Here is a 20189-nt window from a genome sequence, read left to right on the forward strand (position 1 = left end):
GGTTATTGAGCAGCCTTAACACCCAGTGCTTTATTTCATGTTCTCACATTTTGTACCTTTTACTGTAGATCGCAAGAACTTGACTAAATTGGGGAAAGATCCAGCTACATAAACATTTCTTGCTTGAAAAACGTCTGAAGCGACTAACGTGACTTAGTTCATGAATAATAAATAAGACACATCAGTGCTTGGTTCCATAGTAGTTACCATTTTTGACTTTTTTGGTGTTATAAACCTGAAACTTTTAATTTTTAAGGTAAACCGTAGAACCTCGGAAATACCTCGCTGGGATTGACAACCTCTTCCGTAGCTGCTCCTAACTTCTTAATAACTGCTGCTATGAAATTCTATCTAATATTTAACCTCTTATACTGAAGTGTTATTATCTTCTCTTGAGTTATACAATATAAATTTGAAGTAAATTTCATGGTGTAATTGTAGTATCACTCACCTGAGTGCAGGGTTTTCATCTATTAAACATTTTTGATTGAGGCAGAACTGTAACAAACTCATATACACCCAGATGATGCTCTGACAAATAATCACATCAGTAATAAAACACACTGTTTGGATCCTGCCCATGTACCTTCATCCTCCTTTGTGGCGTTAGTGAAGTGTGTGTATGCATTCATATATATATATATATATATATATATATATATATATATATATATATATATATATATATATATATATATATATATATATATAAACACATTTCGTAACATATAGTTGTAATACAAAAAAAAAAAGAATTACAAGGTAACGTGTCTTTAGACAAATGTCTCTTGCTCTTATTTGTTTGAATTGAATAAAAAAGGAAAACTTGTTTTAATAAAGGAGATTTGTAACCAGTACAATGAATACTGTTATATACGTGAAGCAAGGTTTCTTCCCAGCTAACATTGAATAAGTAATATTGAGCAGCACTTTTCTGACAAACAAACAGTCTTTGGAAGATGTTAGTACTCTTCTCCCACCCAGATTTCACAGGCGTTCCCTGTCCAGCCGTCCCAGCACTCGCAGGTTCCGCAGTTGCACATGCCATTTCCTGGAACAGGATGTGAGAAGAGGAGCAGGAAATTAAATGAGTCATCTCGTCACAACCGTCTACAAGATTTCAGTGCTCAATATCAGTGCAGTACACATCTAACTGCAAATAAAATAAAAAAAACTCTGGGTGAGACGTGATCTGGGTTGGCTTTATATATAGAGCTGGAATTCCTGTCTAGGAATACAGAAGAAAGATGCTGAATTATTCTGTTCACATTTTCTCTTGGCTTTGCAGGTTGTGTGATGTTGCCTGTTCATGAGATTTTCAGTTTTTCATTCTTTTTATTTTTCGTTTATGACATGACTGCTGAACCTGGCTTTGTGAAAGGACTGTTACTGAGAAGTTTTGAAGGAGAACCAGTGAGTCTCCTTGCAGACCTAAATACACCTGGCTGGCTTGCTGCAGGTGGAGGCTGCTGTGGGAAATTGCTATATCACTCTACTGAGACAAACTGTTCTTCTGTTGTTAATACCCTGCTGTTTGACCGGACTGGATGCTTTACCCAGTTTTAACGCTGACCAACTGTGTCACAAATGAGTGACTTAAGATCAGTTTTCCTTATGTTTCCTCTTTCTAGCTCAGTATTGATTATCTACACTATATTCCCAGCCTCAATGTTAATGATGAAAGGGAGGCAATTGGTACAATGGATGTGCAAATATACAAACCTGTGTGCACTATTTACGAATAAACCAGTTATTGAAATGCTTGATGGATGGAAGTTTGGAGGTTTGAAGTACTAAATACCAATCTGGATTGGCCTCTAGGAGTTGCAATGCACCACTGATCTAACTATAAATTAGCTGATTAGGATTAGCTCTTTGGGAGACATGGTGACTAGCTTTGCAATGCTTGGATTGAAGGTTTAGAGTTTAGAGTTTGCATGTTCTTCCCGTGCTTTGAAGGGTTTTCTCTTCGTCCTGGGCTGATTGGCATCTCTAAATTGTCTCTAGTGAACGAGTGTGTGTTATTTTACCCTGTGATGGGTTTACACCCCTTCCCTCCCCTTTACCTTCCCGCCCCTATTCACGCCCTTTGTGCCTTGAGTCACCTGGGATGGACTCAAGGATCCCTGTGACGCTATTGGTAGGATAAGTGATACAGCAAATGGATGGATGGATGGTTGAATGGATGGATGGATGGATGGCTGGATGGATGGATAGATGGAAGGATGGATGGATGAATGTACTTCAGGTTCCCTGTGATCCTATAAGTAGGATAAGTGCTACAACAGATGGATGGATGGGTGGATGGATGGATGGATGGATGGATGGATAGATGGAAAGATGGATGGATGAATAGATGGATGGTCACCAGGTTTCCTGTGACCCTATGAATAGGATAAGCGCTATAGCAAATGAATGGATGGATGGATGGATGGACTCCAGTTTTCCTATGAACCTAGGAATAGGATAAGCACTAAAGTAAATGGATGATGGATGGATTGATGGATGGACTGGATAGTAAAGAATAGAATTTTTCTAACCTAGGACTTTTTGTTTAGTGTCTAAAGACAAAAAAAAAGACTGTGTTAAGAATTTTATGCATGCATTTTATTCATGCAGCGTGATATGAAAATGACATTTACTGTTCAGTAAAGCAAAAAAAATAAAAATTAGAGACTTTTCCCAGTATGGTCATCTGCGGTTGACTGTGTGAATGGGCTTTGTCTTTGTCTATAATATGTTTAGACAAACAGTATGAACCCCAGCTAGATGACATCTGCCAACATCAGTGTTTATTAAATGTATTAATTGACTAATTGACTAATCTACAGTATGCTACCCCAGTCCTGACTTCAGATCCTTTCTTGCATAAGCAGACACAGCATATCAGCGAGCAGAAGTGTTTGTACTTGATCCAGAAAAAGGTAGCAAATGTTCAATATATGACTGCACTGAAGGTTTTTATTAGTTGAGGTAGAGGTTTTACTCTTGGTGAAGATGCTTCACATCACCAACGAAACAGTTGGAATTTTAATCCATGGGGCATGAAATCGTGCACCAGGCATTCCTAATACATTGAATTTTCCACATCACTCATCAATTTATGGGTAATGAGAATCTCAGCTGGAGAAACCATGAAATGTATGGATGTGAAATTAGTATTCGGAACCTGGCAGATACATTTTACATCATTATGGTTATAAAGGTTGGGTGCGTTACTGTTGCCCCAGGAAATTCAAATCACTGCCTTCTTGTTTGTATTTGCATTTTTGTCTCATCAAAAGACAGTATTACCTTTGAAACATATGAAGATGAATTTAATAATCATTATGCATATGCTAATTGTGGCATACGCCCTAATCACTAATATGCTAATCACTGACATTTAACAGGTATTTATAACTTCTATTTGTCGATAATGTGTCATCGCTTGTTTCTACTGTTTGTGCGGGAGGAACAAAATAATTGCTTGAATGACAATGCAATAAGTTCTTTTAAACAAAACAGCCGTCCAGAGGTCAAAGATCTGAGCCATAATAAATACTACTTAAGTTGTGGTCAGGAAATTTGCAACTGTCCCCAGAGGTTGTTTCCTGTTGGACCTCAGCCAAAGCCTTAATCAGCAGTAGAGAATTAGTCAGTGAGGCTTTACTAATTGGACAGATCGCTATTGGCTTGGTACTGAGATGTCTAATCCAAATATGAAATTAAAGTAACATTCAAACAAACCTAAACCTGTCACCAAAACACAACATGCTGCAGTCAGGCCAAGAAATGAGTGTGTGTGTTTCAGACAGTGTGTGAAGGTGTCTATATGTCTATGCAAACAATTTCTAAGTCTTTATGTGTATGCAAAGCTTTCTGCTGTATATTATGCAAACTATGGGATTTCCTAAACTGAAATATATCAATCAGAAGTATTTGTAGAAATTTGAAATCCAAAAGATGCCCAAACGTAAAAAGAGAAATGTCACATTTAAATTTGTCTATTTAATTTGTTTATAGTTTACTATGTAATACATTAAATAAAATAAATAATAAATATATTTTAGTTGTTTTCATTTTTTTTTTTTGTGGTCTACAGACTGACAAACTGTTCAGAAGTCCCACTAATCAAGCAGTTATTCTATATTTAATATTATTTATTCTGGTTAATATCGTGTTAATATTATGTTATACTCCATTTTAGTTTTGGAAAAATATGGGAAATGATCTTGATATAAGAGTTCATTATATTTACATTATAAATCAGATTTGGAGTCATAGATTTCTCTGCTGTTATATTGAAATGATTACGGTTAAATTGATTTTTATTCATTCATTTGTTTGTTTGTTTTTATTGACCGTTCAACATTATTACAGGTTCATAAAGACAATTGTCAATAAAAACAATGAATTCTTTTAAACCACATTCTAAAATGTCCAATTAACTAATCTAAGATCTGTATCTCAAAGCCAAAGTCTAAAATCCGCTGTAGTTTAGATGTCTGCACTTTTGGAGGGGATTTTAATCTCCTGTAACTCTTGGTGCGACACCTTAACGTAATGTAATATTTTCCTGAGAATTCTGATTGCTTATATGAAGCAAACACTGTGTCGACATCGACATTCTTAACCGTTACTTAATTATGTGACACTTTATCAAAGCTGATAAATCTGTGATGGAAATCAAGTAAACTCTTTAATCATGAACATCATCCATGTCTGTCTAATTAGTCTGATCACACGAGGAAAATGTCAGACACACTGGTGCTGAAATAATAGTTAATTAATTGAGTAAGTTATGTATTGTAGGCTACATTATTAGATAGTTACATTATTAACATTCAAACGTTGCTACTGTGTTCAATGTCATCTCTTCAGTGCATCCAATGGTGTATGTGCATTGTGGACCATCTGACAGCTGGTATTAATACAATTTCACCATGGCACATAACCAACAACTTGATCAACGCCTGACATTCTCTATGGAAGGAACACAGGCTTAGCTAGCAAGCTAGCAATTAAAACTCTAAAAATCTTTAGGCATACTGGCACGGTTGCTTTCTAATTGTACATAATTAGACAATTAATAAAAGTTCAGTACATCACCAAATTTCGTCTACACCATTTGGAATGTTTTCCAAAAATATGTTATATTTTCTAAAAGTACAGTATGGTAAAGATAGAAAAAGTCAAATTTGAGTTTAACAGGTTTACCAGATCACCATACATATAACTTTTATACATACCTGTACAGATCAAACCATCATGTTGGTCACACTCCCTGTCATCACATTCACAGAAATCGCCTGAAATGTACCATTCCTGTGGCGAGCAGATGCACCTCCCGCAGTGGCAAGAGCCTGAAAGCATATGCTTAGGCTTGTTATAGTGGTTCATTTAATATACAACCATCGCAATAACGTATCTGTAACATTTCTGCTAACAGCTCGGGTAAATAAAAGCAGCTCGTTAAAGGTTTAATACGCTGTAGTTAGCTGAATTATACAGTTATTGCTGAATGACAGAAGAGACCTGATTACTACTCGGTCAGATAGAAATCCTCATCCTCAAATAACAAATTAGACAGACCTTCATGAGAGAATTGTGTCATTAAAAAAAATAGACTTTACAATTACAATTATATTCCAAAGAAGGCCTTCACACAACAACCCTCATGCTAACAAAAAAGGCATTGCATGCTTATTAAAAATGAATTGAATAGCCACGACACTATGATATGTTATTCAGTAGATCTTTAGTTAGGCTTCAGTTAAAATGTCTTGCATAATGCATGCACTAAATGCCAAGGACTGTAGCAGCACTGCATGAAAGGAGGCAGAGTGCTCTGTGGTAGACCCTCTCCATCCATTTCCATAAAAAGCTACAGTGTGCTGCAGACAACCAAAGACATTCTCTACGGTGCATTCTAACTTTATAGCTTACACTTGTGTTTTATGATTGCTGCACTTCCATTGCACCATGACAGGTAAAGTGGAGCACCACAGTTGATCTCTCCCACCTTTGCTGTCATGAATAAAGTGCAGCACTGGGTGAGCTCTGTATTACCTTTTCCGGAGCACATGACACCGTGGGCTGTCTCACACAAGTTCTTGCTCTGTTCGTCAGTCATGTTGCAGCTACGGGGGAACTGGCAGTGCTTTCCAAACCATCCATCACTGCAAATACAGCGGCCACACGAGCAAAAGCCATGCCCTGAGGGGAGGAGGACCGCACACACACACACACACACACACACACACACACACACACACACAAACACACACACACACACACACACACACACACACACACACACACACACACACACACACACACACACACACACACACACACACACACACACAAACACACACACACACACACACACACACACACACACACACACACACAGATATATATACAGTACACACACATCATTTTCCTCACCAATTAACACAACAAAAACAATGCAAAATTTTGACTGATCCAAGAGCTATGATGTTGTGGTGCTGGGCTTTAATAATAGCTACTCAGCTGGAGTCATAGGTTAGACATAGATCCACAGGAAAGTCTGGCTTGCCAAACATACTCAGAGTTGCTTAATAGGGCTATAAATGTCCTGTGTGATTCTGTGATGAATACACAGCTTAGGTTACACAGCTATAATAATAATAATAATAATAATAATAATAATAATAATAATAATAATAATAATAATAATAATAATAATAATAACAATAATAATAACAATTATTATTGTTATTATTATTGTTATTATTATTATTATTATTATGATTATTATTTCACTGCATGTCATACTCTGTGTATGTGACAAATAAAATTTGATTTGATTTGATTTGAATAATAATAATAATAATAATAATAATAATAATTACTATTATTATTTTTTTTTATTGTTGTTGTTGTTGTTTTTAATAGTTCAAGCACCAAAAGAAAAACCATGTAAAGATGCAAAGAATTAAAACTTATATCTGTATATAAACATAACTCATTTCCACTATTCAGAAGTAAGATGGACCCAATTGGCCTAATGGTGGCTATATAACGTAATCACCTATGTTTTGTCACCATTGTCAACTAAACTGTACACTCTAAATTATTTTTACATCATTATTACTGGCCCACTAATTTGCACAACTAGTCTTGGGTTAAACTACTTACAGTAACAGAGTTTGAAGCTAAATAATTACGTAGTGTTTATTTAGTTTTTATCTTTTAGTTGATTGTTTGGCGGTTTAGTTGCTTGCTTTGTTGGTTGTGTTTGTTTAGCTGGTTGGTTAGTTAGTTAGTTAGTTATTATGGATGTATCGTTTGCTAGTTATTTGGTTGTTTACCTAGATAGCTGGTTGGTTGTTTAACTAGTTGGTTTGTTGCTTATGTTGTTGGCTGACTAGTTAGTTCTTTATTTTTTGTTGGGTGATTAGTTGTTCAGCTGATTGGCTAGATGGTTTAAGTCATCTTTTTTTTGGTCATAGCTTTACATTAAAATAAAGTTAACTTGAATCTGAGTGAAAAGGGTTTGGAAACAATTTGAAATGTTTCTTCAAATTAAATTCTATAACTGTGCACCGTATATTCCAGTATTGGATTAACATGTGCTCACATTAAAACTTAATATTATTGTGGACCTCACATAAGTAGGCTTGAATATTTAGTATGTTCATATGTATAGTCACCATTGTTGATTCTCTCATACAGCAGTACAACAACAAAATTGAATATGAATAATTCAGAAATAAGTTTCCTAAGTTTCTTGACCGACTCTGTCCATTTCAGGGTTCGGGATTGTCCCTGTCTGTGGGCTTTATAGCAGGACAGAGGAAATGTGATGCTGTGGCTGTATGAGTGTTGGCAGGGAGTAAATGAAACACTTTTCAAAGGCTGTGAAGGTTGGAGTTTCTCTGTTGTTGGAGGGACAGTCTGTGAATCAGTGGGAAATGAACAGTGAATAATAGAGTTCTACCTGCAGCTACTGCTGCTTCCTCTCTCACACAATTTCAAGGATTCCCTCAAGATTTAACTGGGCAGAGAAATGTATATTTTCCTGGATATTAAAGTTCAACTCAGTATAAAATGAAAAGACGTACAGTGAGGAGGTGTGTCTGTAAGATGGGAAAAAGAAAAATCGTCACTATAAAACATCATTATGTTAGTTGTGGATAAAATAATATAATGAAGATATAGCGCTGGTGAGTGGTGCAATAGAAAAGTGCTGAATCTGTTGTCAGGAGATCAAATCTCAAGGTTTCATCAGACATCTTTGTCCAGGGGCTGAGGGAGCAATTGGTCGAGGAGTCTGGGGTAAGGCTGACATTTTTGTCCAATACTACCCTATTCATTTTGTAGTATTAATAGTGTGAGTAGTGTGTTCACGATAAAAATTCTAACAAGAAGATTCTACCCAGATGATGCACTTATTTCCTCAAAAAAAAACAAAAAAACAAGCAAATTGTGGAATGTTGGACACTTCATGCACTCGAAACACACAGCTTTGCATACATAGTGGAAGAAGGGGCAGGGCTACCAGGCACTGATGCTGGATGAAAAAAATTTCAAGATGGCCTATGACAATCTTTTGGACAATACACCTTACAAATGTCTTTTTAATTAGCTCACATTGTGTGATTTGTTTTTTAACATTTTTAAAATTCAGTGTATTTTGCTAAAGCTAGTGGCGTCTCATTATGTGCGTTTGACACCATATGCCATTGACCAGGACCCACCTTCTACTTCTGGTTATTCAGTATAAACCATTAGTGTTTCATCTGAGACAATATTACGCTTCTAACAGTCATATACTGTACTAAACACACATTGCATAGAGTAAGTGTATAACGTGTAGTATATCATTTGGGACACAACTACAGTGTCACTAGACAATCAAGGTTATATGTGAGCTCATGTATTATGTACCATATAATACATGAGCTCACATATAACCTTGATTGTCTAGTGACACTGTAGTTGTGTCCCAAATGATATACTACACATGAGGCACTGGCTTCATGTGTCTCAAAGAAAGCACTGAATTCAAGTCTATCTGTTAGAGAGCTATCAGTGACTGAGGAGAAGTATCCCCCTCCAAAAAAAAGCCCCACATTATATAGATACCATGAAAACCTGCTAGTCTTCTTCCTCTTATCCAGCGTTATTTTCAAGGGATGAGGTTAAAAAGGCTGGAGTGTGCTGTTGGTGAGGCTGCATGCTTGGTTGGCCCAATCAGTCAGCCTATGAGAGCATTTAATTGCTTTGGAAGAGTGGCACCCCCGACCCTTTCAATTAAACTGCACCTGTGATTCCACATTACCGAAGCTGTGAATGCAATTTGTATGTACATGCTGTCTTCAAGCCTTGCTTTGAAGCAACGAACGAAATCCCCTGCATGACTATGCATGCGACTACTGCCTTGGAAAAATGTATGTATTTGACACTGTATTTAAATGCTGATACAATAATTGAGTCCTGAAATCTGCAATGAATTTATGCATTAGTATCATGGCTCACTGTGTCAAAACACGTATAAAACCCCTTATAATTTGAGTGCACACTTCTTTTTAAATGCTAACTCTCCAACTGAATCAGCCAGCGATTAGCTTATATTAACTTTTCACCAGTGAGAGAGTCACAGGGCTCTCTGTAGTGTCTGTGAGAGGAACTGGAGGGAGTGTGTGGGCTGAATCAGCATTAGTGGAGGATGAACGTGTTCCTCAGCTTTCCTGTGATAACATGTTCTAATCTGCATCAGCGGAGCTTCATGCATATTTCAAGTCCATTTTCAGGCATGCCCAGACAGGCCAGTGGGTCGAATGTGCCCGCCGGGCCCCTGTGCTACTGTCACACAGGAATATGACACAGTGAGCCCGAGGAAAGCGCACAGGATTATTAATGCATCCTCCATTCAAAAGGAGTCACATCTGCCTTGTATGTTACAAGGCATCACACACCACACAATCACAACCAAACAGCTATCCCTTAGATACTCTCTAATGGTCTTGACTCAAAGAGTGTGATCTGACTAATGTACTGAATTTGTGTGAGCTGCATGTGCTTTGGAATCACTTAAAGGATTCTGGTGACTGATTGTGTCCTTTGTTCTGTATCATGTAGTACATCATTGTCTAGTGACGCTGGACAATCATTTTCATAAGCAAGCTCATGTATGAAAAGAGGTGATGAAGGTGAAGGCACTTTCCTTACAATGCGCTTACAGGATATACAATTCTGTTGCCTGAGTGTGTCGTTTGTTCTGTAGTACTGCTGCAACATTGTAAAAGTGTCCGTGCTATCTAAACATGGCCAGTAATAACCAGAAAGGGTTTCAGTTTACCAACTGAATATCATGGGCAAAATTAATAAAGTTAGTTTCACTTCATTAGAAATCCCAAAGCAGTCAGAAGTCTTCTTGGCATGGGTTCTACAAGCTGAGAATCTGGTCCATGGTAACATGATTACATCACGTCATAGTTTCAGATTTGTTCAGCTGCTTTCTTGCTGCAAATCTGCCATTCAACTACATCCCGAAAGAGCTCCACTGAAGAGCTCACTGAAATACACTGGATTCTTTGAACCGTTCATGGAACGAAGTGAGACGACGTATTTTGTCACATGCTGGAATAGCCATTATAAAATGGTGAACTATGGTTATAAAGGAATTGACCTGGTAAACTTATCATTAAATATAAAAGAATAGTAAACAAATCTGATTCATAATTTGCATATTGGATTTTAAACATAGAAAATACTCATTCATTCATTCATTTTCTACCACTTATCCGAACTATTCTCAGGTCACGGGGAGCCTGTGCCTATCTCAGGCGTCATCGGGTATCAAGGCAGGATACACCCTGGGCGGAGTGCCAATCCATCACAGGGCACACACACACACACTCTCATTCACTCACGCAATCACACACTACGGACAATTTTCCAGAGATGCCAATCAACCTACCATGCATGTCTTTGGACCAGGGGAGGAAACCGGAGTACCCGGAGGAAACCACCGAGGCACGGGGAGAACATGCAAACTCCACACACACAAGGCGGAGGCGGGAATCGAACCCCCAACCCTGGAGGTGTGAGGCGAACGTGCTAGCCACTAAGCCACCGTGCCCCCATAGAAAATACTGCACTAGTTAAAAGTAATCCTTGTTTTTGTAGTTTGCAAGTTGAACGCAAATGTAAAAAAAAAAAAAAAAGCACCACAATATAATGTTAAAAATGAATATAATAATGATTAAATCTTACCAACTGACTATGCCTAAATATATGAATTTTAGCATGAAATGCATGAACAGCTGATTTTTATTATACATGATAGAATATGTATGTACATGTCCATCTGCACCTACTATTACTTACTGTATAAAGACACAGTAATTACCCATTTCATCCCATGTAATTATTGCACTGTAACATTAAGTTCTCTTTTTGGCACTTTCAGTCCAGGCATTGCTTATTTAGAGCTCTTAAAGTGGTGAGTGTTTTCTAACAGGCTTTTATTTATGCCTAGAACATTGACGCCAGTGGAAGAGGGATGCAGAGGGAATAAAAGACAATAATCTCCTTGGCCTAAGAGTGAAAGTCATGGCAAGTGATTACAGCCATCTGGCCTCTGGCTCTGTGTACAGGAGACCCAGTGCATGTGACACACACACACACACACACTTTTGCACCCACTCCAAGGGGTGACGATATGTATTCCACATTAAAACTGAGGTAAGGTTTAGACCTGACAAGGTTCTTTGCCCCTGGAGTACATGTAGTGAACTTGTCTGTAGTGAACACTCGGGTAAAGACATGGGAGCTCGTCGACGTCTCTGCGATTTATCAGCGTTGGCACTGATTTTCACCACCTGATTTTAGAGTCTTGGGTATTTATATGAAGGTAAACAATTACAAAGTTAAAGTCAGTTAAGAAGTAAAGTCTATGTTTTGTTTTATCACTTTTTAAATCAGTTTACATTTTTGTACCTGAGAACTTTTAGAGTTGTCACAAATTCAATTCATACATTTTAGTCCGTATCTGATCAAATAGAGATATACTGACTCAACACACTAGACCCTTTGCTTCCCAGGTCACTTTTAGTTGATCTATACTGTGTATATATGGATCGGTGAAATAAATATCGGCTAAATGAGGGCAGAGGGAATGAAGTCGCTGCCCCGCATGATTCGTGAAGTGCTACATTGATTGGATTCTTCTTCACATCTTTAGGAAATCATTAACGTCTGATCTCTGAAGCGTACCTCTTCCTTCTGTGTATCCACATCCTAGGGCAGGGTCTGTACAGAGTGACTGATTGCCTAATCATTATCACTACTCCTGAAGCCTAGTCAATATGAGACACGGTAAAAAGATGTTGACAGAAGTGACTCAGGGATTATTAAAAGCTATTAATTGACTGCACATCTCAGCTATTGGAAAATGACATGACATGGACGTGATCAGGATCGTGTGGTTTACAAGCTATTGAGCAGTCTATCATAGACAAGACAGTAGCAGCCATATTTAGCTGTTTGCTCATGTGGAATTGCTCACATTTTCCATCACAACAGCCCATTGAGTCCCACTGAAACTAAGCTGTCTGGTACCTTAATGTCTCGGTCTGGTGCAGTTTGGCCTGCACTTCAGGATACAGAAAACATTCCCTCATTTTGATCTCACCTAATTTTTTTTTTGAGAATATTAAAATTATTAATGACATCTTTTTAATGCTAGAGTTCTCTAATACTGATCCAAGCTGCATAATGAGAAGAGGCTCAAAAAAAAAAAAGGAATAAAAAAGAAGGAAAAAGGTGTAATTGGAGGTCCTGTTCTCATGACACACACACACACACACACACACACACACACACACACACACACACACACACACACACACACACACACACACACCGTGGTATGGTATATCACAGTTTATCTAGGATGGCATTGTTGTCAGTGTTTGTCCTTGGTAATCCTTTGTGCATTGTGTGTCTATAGTGTTTCTGTGTGCACTACATACCACCGCAGATGTCTTTGTTCACGTCTTCACACTGCCGATCATCACACTCGCAGTTTTTGCCATGAACACGGCTGTCTCCTGGTGGATGGCACGTGCACTGTCCACATGCACACTGGCCTAAAACAAACAATCACACACACGGATAAGAAGAGTTCCGTCACAATATGCAGTGCAAGAGCATTCTACATTCAGTAAACTTCCAAAAGTGGCAAACTGTGGCGAAATCTCGTATTGTGTTTTGTTTCATCTCCATTAACTTGCTATTAATCTGACAAATAGCTAAATAACCCAGTTGTGCTTTAATTGGATTTTCCCATGTAACCTTATTGTGGCTAGTAATTCAGTAACACAATATTGTGTTTATGAGTGTCTGCACAAGATGAGGTTGTTTCCGTCGTTAATGAGCCTATTACATATGAAGCATTGTCGATTGTGTATCAGCGGTGTGTGTTCAGGTGTCGAGAAACAAACCCCCCTTCTGAATCACAATTGCGTCACTCTTTCTCAGTGACAGCTTGCGATAATCAGAAATGGATAATTCGTAGGCCGTTAAGTGGTACTAATATCATAATTGCTTTCTGTTATCTTTCTTTCACCACTAAAGACTCGGTTTTAGGCAATTAAATTTATCACTCGATGGTGGGCTGGTAGACGAAGGCAGATATTATAAAAGGTGTCATGATAAGGAAACGATCCGATTTCAAAGCATACACAATTATGCAGTTGGCCCTGTGCATAATATATTTCGAGGCAATTATCTTGCATGGCATGCTTGCTTATGAAAATTAAGACCGACTAAAACTAAAACAATAAAATGAATGTTGTAATTTTTTTGTTTTTACAGTGCTAACTGTAGCCAAAAACTTTTACCCTCCAAGCAGCATGGTGTTGCTGGAAGAAAACATCTGCTATGGCACACAAAAAAAATTCTCTGACTGTTCATTACAGACTGTTGAGGTGAATGGTTTTTCTTGAACACAGCAGATCTAAAAGTGTATACATTATCCAGATAATTAACATCTATATATTACTTTTAGCTGAAAACTACTATGACTACTGCACTGATCCTTTATTAATCCTTAAACCATATTTAACCAATGACCTCGAATAAATGTCTCTACACACTGATTCACTAGAAAAAGAAAAGACAATGATCCTGATATCCACTGACACGGATTTTCATCGAAACGTACTTTCGTGTCATAGGATGAAGAAGTGCAGATGGCTTTGGCCTGTGGATATCAGCGTACACGTTAGCACGGCTGCTGAAATCTGTCCGACACTGGCAGCTACCGTGGCTTTAGGCAGGCGGTGAGAACAACAAGCAACGCCCTGTCTGACAAGCACTCAGCCTGCCAAGCAGATAAGCCCCGTCTGCGTGCTGCTGTTGCCACAGCAACTAGTGATGTCATAACACTCGCGTCTCATCGATTAGCTTTTGCGACACCACACAGCCCTGTCGGATGGCTCAAGCATTTTCCTCACGTTTAACCACTGTGTCTGTCTCCTGCATTTTGTCTCACCTTGAGATGAGTAGATGAGGAATGAGAGAGCTGATTAAACCATGCGAACTGGAATTTAGCGTAGGGTAGGCAGTGCTGGAATGTCATATAAAAATGACACAAAGAAACTGACAGGTTTCTGCTTCATCTTGTTTTGTCTTGCCTTTAGTTTTTCACCTGCTAACATTTCACAGCCAGGTTGTTTACATTGCAAAAGGAATATTATGTTAAATTTTATTCAACACAAACTCTCCAAACAATTAACTTTCTTCAGTCTTAGGATTGTAGCAAGGTAACGCGATGTCGCCATCACGTTTCTGTAGCTTTGCTCGGAATTGAACCAAAAGTGGGTGTGATCCAGACCAGAGATTTTTTTTTAATTATTATTATTTTTACACATTATATTACACATTATGGGGGCACGGTGGCTTAGTGGTTAGCACGTTCGCCTCACGCCTCCAGGGTCGGGGTTCGATTCCCGCCTCCACCTCGTGTGTGTGGAGTTTGCATGTTCTCCCCGTGCCTTGGGGGTTTCCTCCGGGTACTCCGGTTTCCTCCCCCGGTCCAAAGACATGCATGGTAGGTTGATTGGCATCTCTGGAAAATTGTCCCTAGTGTGTGATTGCGTGAGTGAATGAGAGTGTGTGTGTGCCCTGCAATGGGTTGGCACTCCGTCCAGGGTGTATCCTGCCTTGATGCCCGATGACGCCTGAGATAGGCACAGGCTCCCCGTGACCCGAGGTAGTTCGGATAAGCGGTAGAAAATGAATGAATGAATGAATATTACACATTATCATTTTTCAAATATCATCATCTGGCAAAAAAACAAACAAACAAACAAAAAAGAACTTTCTTCATCTCCTGAACTTCTACAACATTATTTTGAGTTCATAATTGGTCTTAACCAGACTCTGTCCTATCTCACTAATTGAATAAACAAACCAACAAACAAACAAACAAATAAATAAGGCATATCTGTTGCTTTGATTATTATGTCCCAATCATGATCATGATCGTGTTCTGTGCTTATTTAGCAGTAACAGTAAAGCCTCTATGTGTATTTCACAGACAACCATCCAATAAATTTGGATCCGGTCTACAAAGAGCAATGCTGTTTCACATGCCTGAACAAACTCTGTACGTCTTTCACAATCAACTTCAGAATCTCTTCACCTTGTTACTTAAGGATATTGCGGCCGTTAATTCATCAATGTAAATGATATAGTAGGACGTTTATTGTCTTGATGCCCAAGGTCTGAGATTTTAAATGAAATAGTCTCCAGAGACAGCTATCTAAAGCTGTTTCCTGTTACACTGTTTATTCTATAATATCAGTCACAACTACTATTAGTCAAATATAGTTACTCTTCTTTGGCTTAGGCTTTGGTTGCTATAAAAGGCTGTAACTGCTAACAAGTCAAAGTGTCACTCTTTCTTCACAGACTTTAAAGAAGGAAATGTAGAAAGCAGGGGAGCTTGGCTGCATAACGCTTTGCCATCTTTGACATTAAATGACAGCGGTGCTCACCAAGCAGCCACAGTGCCCTGGAGTCTTGCTGCGTGCATCTTGATTTGCCTTTGCTTTGCATGAACCGTGCAAATAATGCCTCCGAGGCACCAGAGACAAAATTTCTTTGTTTTTGAAAAGGCCAAACAGAAATGACACGAATCAAAAAGCAAGACCATTTGAAGATTGTTCTAAAGAAAAATATTACATCACCAAATTTATCTCTCATCTCCTGAGTAATAGTTTATATACTGTACCGTAAGTGTTCAAGAGAAAAATGAACAAATATACTGTAATACGCTACCTATTCTACATACTGAAACCTGGTTCTACTTTGATCTCAGTGTGAACGCACATCTGGAACTGGAAAATGTACAAAGCAATCAATAAAGGTAGCTCTATGGCTGCAATTTAAACATCTCTGAAAAAGCAGCTGTATGTGATTGTAATTTTCGGTTGTAATTCTGCTTCAGCAGAAAGGATTCTGACAGCTGCTCAGAAGGTCTGGGATGTAAACGGTTTCTCAGGAAAGTGAAAGAATACTACAACTCGCCTGCAACCACATGCTATTTACTCTCTGCCCAAATAGCATGTGGTTGCAGGCGAGTTGTAGTTGCTGTTGTTTTCCTAGCAGCATTAGAGTTTTTGATGCAGTGGGAAACATGCAACAGGAAAATATCATCTTCTCAGGAAAGGTTGTTGACCAGCTTTATATGATCAGTAGGTTATTATGGGGGTTAAAGCACCATTTTTTTCATGGAGCTCATTTAATGAAACCTACTGTAAACAATGAGCCTTACTCTACTGACTTGAAAAAAGAAAAACTGTTTTATAATCCATCATGTTACCGTGTTTAACAAGGAAGAAGTCAAGTCTCAAATGTATTATCTGAAATGACATTTGAGCATATTGCTTACATCAATGGAATCTAAATGTGATTTCACTTCATAGCAGTTTAGGGATTAAATTTAATATAGACTTCTCATAGTCAAACCCACATAAACATAGGTTCTATGTACTTCTATGTAATATCTCCTTTAGCATCTCGAGTACATTGCTGACATAGTGAGTGTATATACTGTACAAGGTAAAAAAAAAACAGTTAGGTTTTCCTATACAAAGCGTCACACATCATGACTGGGTATGTACTGATAATTCAGATGTTTTGATGCCCAGGGCAACTTATCCATACCTCCCAGCATTATGAGGCATGCGGCCCTACATAAGGCCTCTCTTTATAGCTGCGGCCCTACATAAGGCCTCTCTTTATAGCTGTTGAACAACAATAATCTCTTGAAAATTTAGAGAAAAGTTAGAAAGCATGACTTTTTACTTCGCCATTAACCTGTAAGGAGCTGAAAATCCCCAACTGAATACACAATGCTTATATTAAAGTTTAGGCAAGGTAAATAACTGCTACTCTTTCCTACAATGCACTTTTGGCTGGATATTTCTCCAGTGGGTCTGGTGCAGCTTGAAAGGAGAGAGAGATAGAGATAGATAGGTAGAGAGAGAGAGAGAGAGAGAGAGAGAGAGAGAGAGGGGCAAACAAACTTTACTTTGGTGCTTTTTGGCCTTTTTCAGAGATAGCATTTGGAAGGCGTTAATCAGTAGGAAATGAAAGGTCAGGCAGGATGGAGTCATGTTTAGCTGGGGCATCTGGAGGCATTCTCTAATCAAACTGCCATTCAAGGGCTGCCTGCTATCAGCTGCCACATGACTGCCACAATTGTTGTGAGCTGAACATACTAATAAAGCTTGTCTGAAGCCATAAGGAAACAACAGAAGCCATTCTTAATACTGAAGACTATATACTGTATGGAATACATATATGGTGGGACCAAATTTTTATTTAAACCTGAGGAACGTTCAGTCAGTGGATTTTAATAATAATGAATTTATGAATAAATAAAATACTGATCAAGATGCCACTATTAATCATCATCATGACCTAAACATCATCCAGACACTCACAGTAAAATTCTGCACAGTGACGGTTTGTCCATTTAGGCTAATATGAAACTTGCTACAGACTTCGCAAGTCTATTAAGTTCTTATTGTGAAACATTGTCTTGTCTTTGTTCACAGAGAAAATCACATCATGTGACTCAGGGAGAGTGATTGCAATCAGCACTAATTCAGCTGATTTGTTTTTACAGATTGCTCATTATAGCAGGCAGCACCAGTGATGTACAGGCATACCAGTCAACATCTGCATAGCAAATTAACGGCTTTTCTTTTGCGCTCTCCTGAGCAACAGCCTCCAGAGTATTTCTTCCGGTGATTGCTGCTGAGGTTATTCATATTCATAAGTGTGAAACAGTATTGCAGCATTAAAGAAGAAATTATATTTAGTAGCTTCTGGTACCTAGAATCAGTTGTCTCATGCTTTGTCAAATCAGAGTATTCTTTTAGCAATAATGTAGCTTATTTGTTAGGAATAAAAATAGGGAAATGATCAGTGAGAGATGAATGTTGTATGATGAAGCTTGATGTGCAGCAGAGGGAATTTACCACGAAAAACCTTAGGAGATATTTAGATACCAGTTTGTAATTATGGTCAGAGCTACAGATGCATTTGGAACATGCTGCTAAGAAACTGTGTTCATTCTAATGTTACTGCACGAAATATTGTTTGAACATTCAGTATTCACATACAGTATTAACACTGGTCATTTGGCGCTGTTTCTGTTACTGTTTACTGTTTGTTGTCTTTTGTGTGTTGCATTTTTGTACTTTTTGTATTGTCTTGTAACTTTGTGTCTGCACTGTCTTTTGTCCTGCACTGTCTTTTGTCCTGCACTGTCTTGTCTGTCTTGTTTGTCTTGTCCTGCACTGTTTGCACCAGGTTGCACAGTTGCACTTTATGTGGCTAAGACTACTTACAAGTCTTTAGCCCTGTCTTTGTTTTATGTAGCACTATGATCCTGGAGGAACGTTGTCTCATTTCACTATGTACTGCAACAGCTATATATGGTTGAAATGACAATAAAAGCTTATTGACTTGACTTGACTTGACTTGCTTGTGGTCCTGAAATAGGTAGCAAGGCTTTAGTTTCCGCTAGATTAGCACTAGCGTCCAAAATGAATGAGTAGATGTGGTAGCATAGTGATCGGACTACTGATCAGAAGGTTGCGAGTTCAAATCCTAGGTCCATCTACAGTAGCTGCCACTGCAGGGCTCCTGAGCAAGGCCCTTAACAATCAATTGCACAGTTGTATAAAATGAGATTAAATGTAAGTCACTGGATAAGTGTGACTGCCAAATACTTGAAATGAAAGTGTAGGAGATTTGGCACGTTCCTCCTTCACTTGTGGATTTAAGATCTTGTAATGAGACAAGATGGAGGAGATGCATGTAGAAATGCAAGAAACCCCCTATCACTAATATAAAGCCATCTTCCTATAAGCCTATACTGGATGCAATGCTGAAATTGACTTTTCAGCATAAAAAAGACTCAGAGTACTGTGTATAAACTGTGTATAAACTCCATTTGCATGCAAATTATTTTGGAGTGACCTTTACTCCTGGAGTTTCTACATATATCATCTAGTTTGTTAACCAATCAATTGACCTAGCAGTGCTGTGAGGGAGCCAACACCCTTCACTACTTTCTCTACTACTGCACACTACTATTTGGATGATGGCAATTCAATCATTAGTTTATCAGTTATGGAGGAAAGACACAGGAGGCTCACTTGTATAAACCAAGACTAGCCCACAGTGTGATGGATGTCATTACCATGGCCTACAGGCTGGATGCTCACCTCTGCCATGAGTGTCTCCTTTTTATGGACATTACTTAGAGGCCTGCTGCTCCAGGGCATCATAGTACTGTATACCTTTTAGAGGTTTTGTAAGATTAACAATGTCCCTTGTAATAGTTATCTCTGTTCACCTTACCGATCAATCTTATGGTGGATCGCTTCCTCCTGACAGTGTGGCATGTTATCTAGGTGAAATGAACGCTAGATATCTGTTATGGTGCCTTGTCATTTGGAAGCAGGCAGAAACTCAGCAGGATGGTTTAAGAGGAAGATTTATTCAACATTCAACACGCATGAGCAAGAACACAAGAAGGTATCCAGGACTCCTGCCCTACCAAACTCCAGGCTTTTATATGCTTTTGAATTCTGCTTTTCAGTGAACAGAATACACAACTGGTGGTC

General features: G+C 38.4%; 1 protein-coding gene across 1 annotated transcript in view; it reads right to left on the reverse strand.

Annotated features, from left to right (window-relative positions):
* Positions 1 to 663: 663 nt before the first annotated feature.
* itgbl1 (integrin, beta-like 1) overlaps positions 664 to 20189 on the reverse strand; it is a 55075-nt gene continuing 35549 nt past the window's right edge. Inside the window, 4 exon segments of the mRNA XM_060876094.1 lie at positions 664 to 1051; positions 5232 to 5345; positions 6052 to 6198; positions 13011 to 13127. Coding sequence (XP_060732077.1) covers positions 963 to 1051; positions 5232 to 5345; positions 6052 to 6198; positions 13011 to 13127 — 467 coding nt within the window. The 3' untranslated portion in view covers positions 664 to 962.

The sequence above is a fragment of the Tachysurus vachellii genome, chromosome 8, assembly GCF_030014155.1.
Source record: "Tachysurus vachellii isolate PV-2020 chromosome 8, HZAU_Pvac_v1, whole genome shotgun sequence".
Lineage (NCBI taxonomy): Eukaryota > Metazoa > Chordata > Actinopteri > Siluriformes > Bagridae > Tachysurus > Tachysurus vachellii.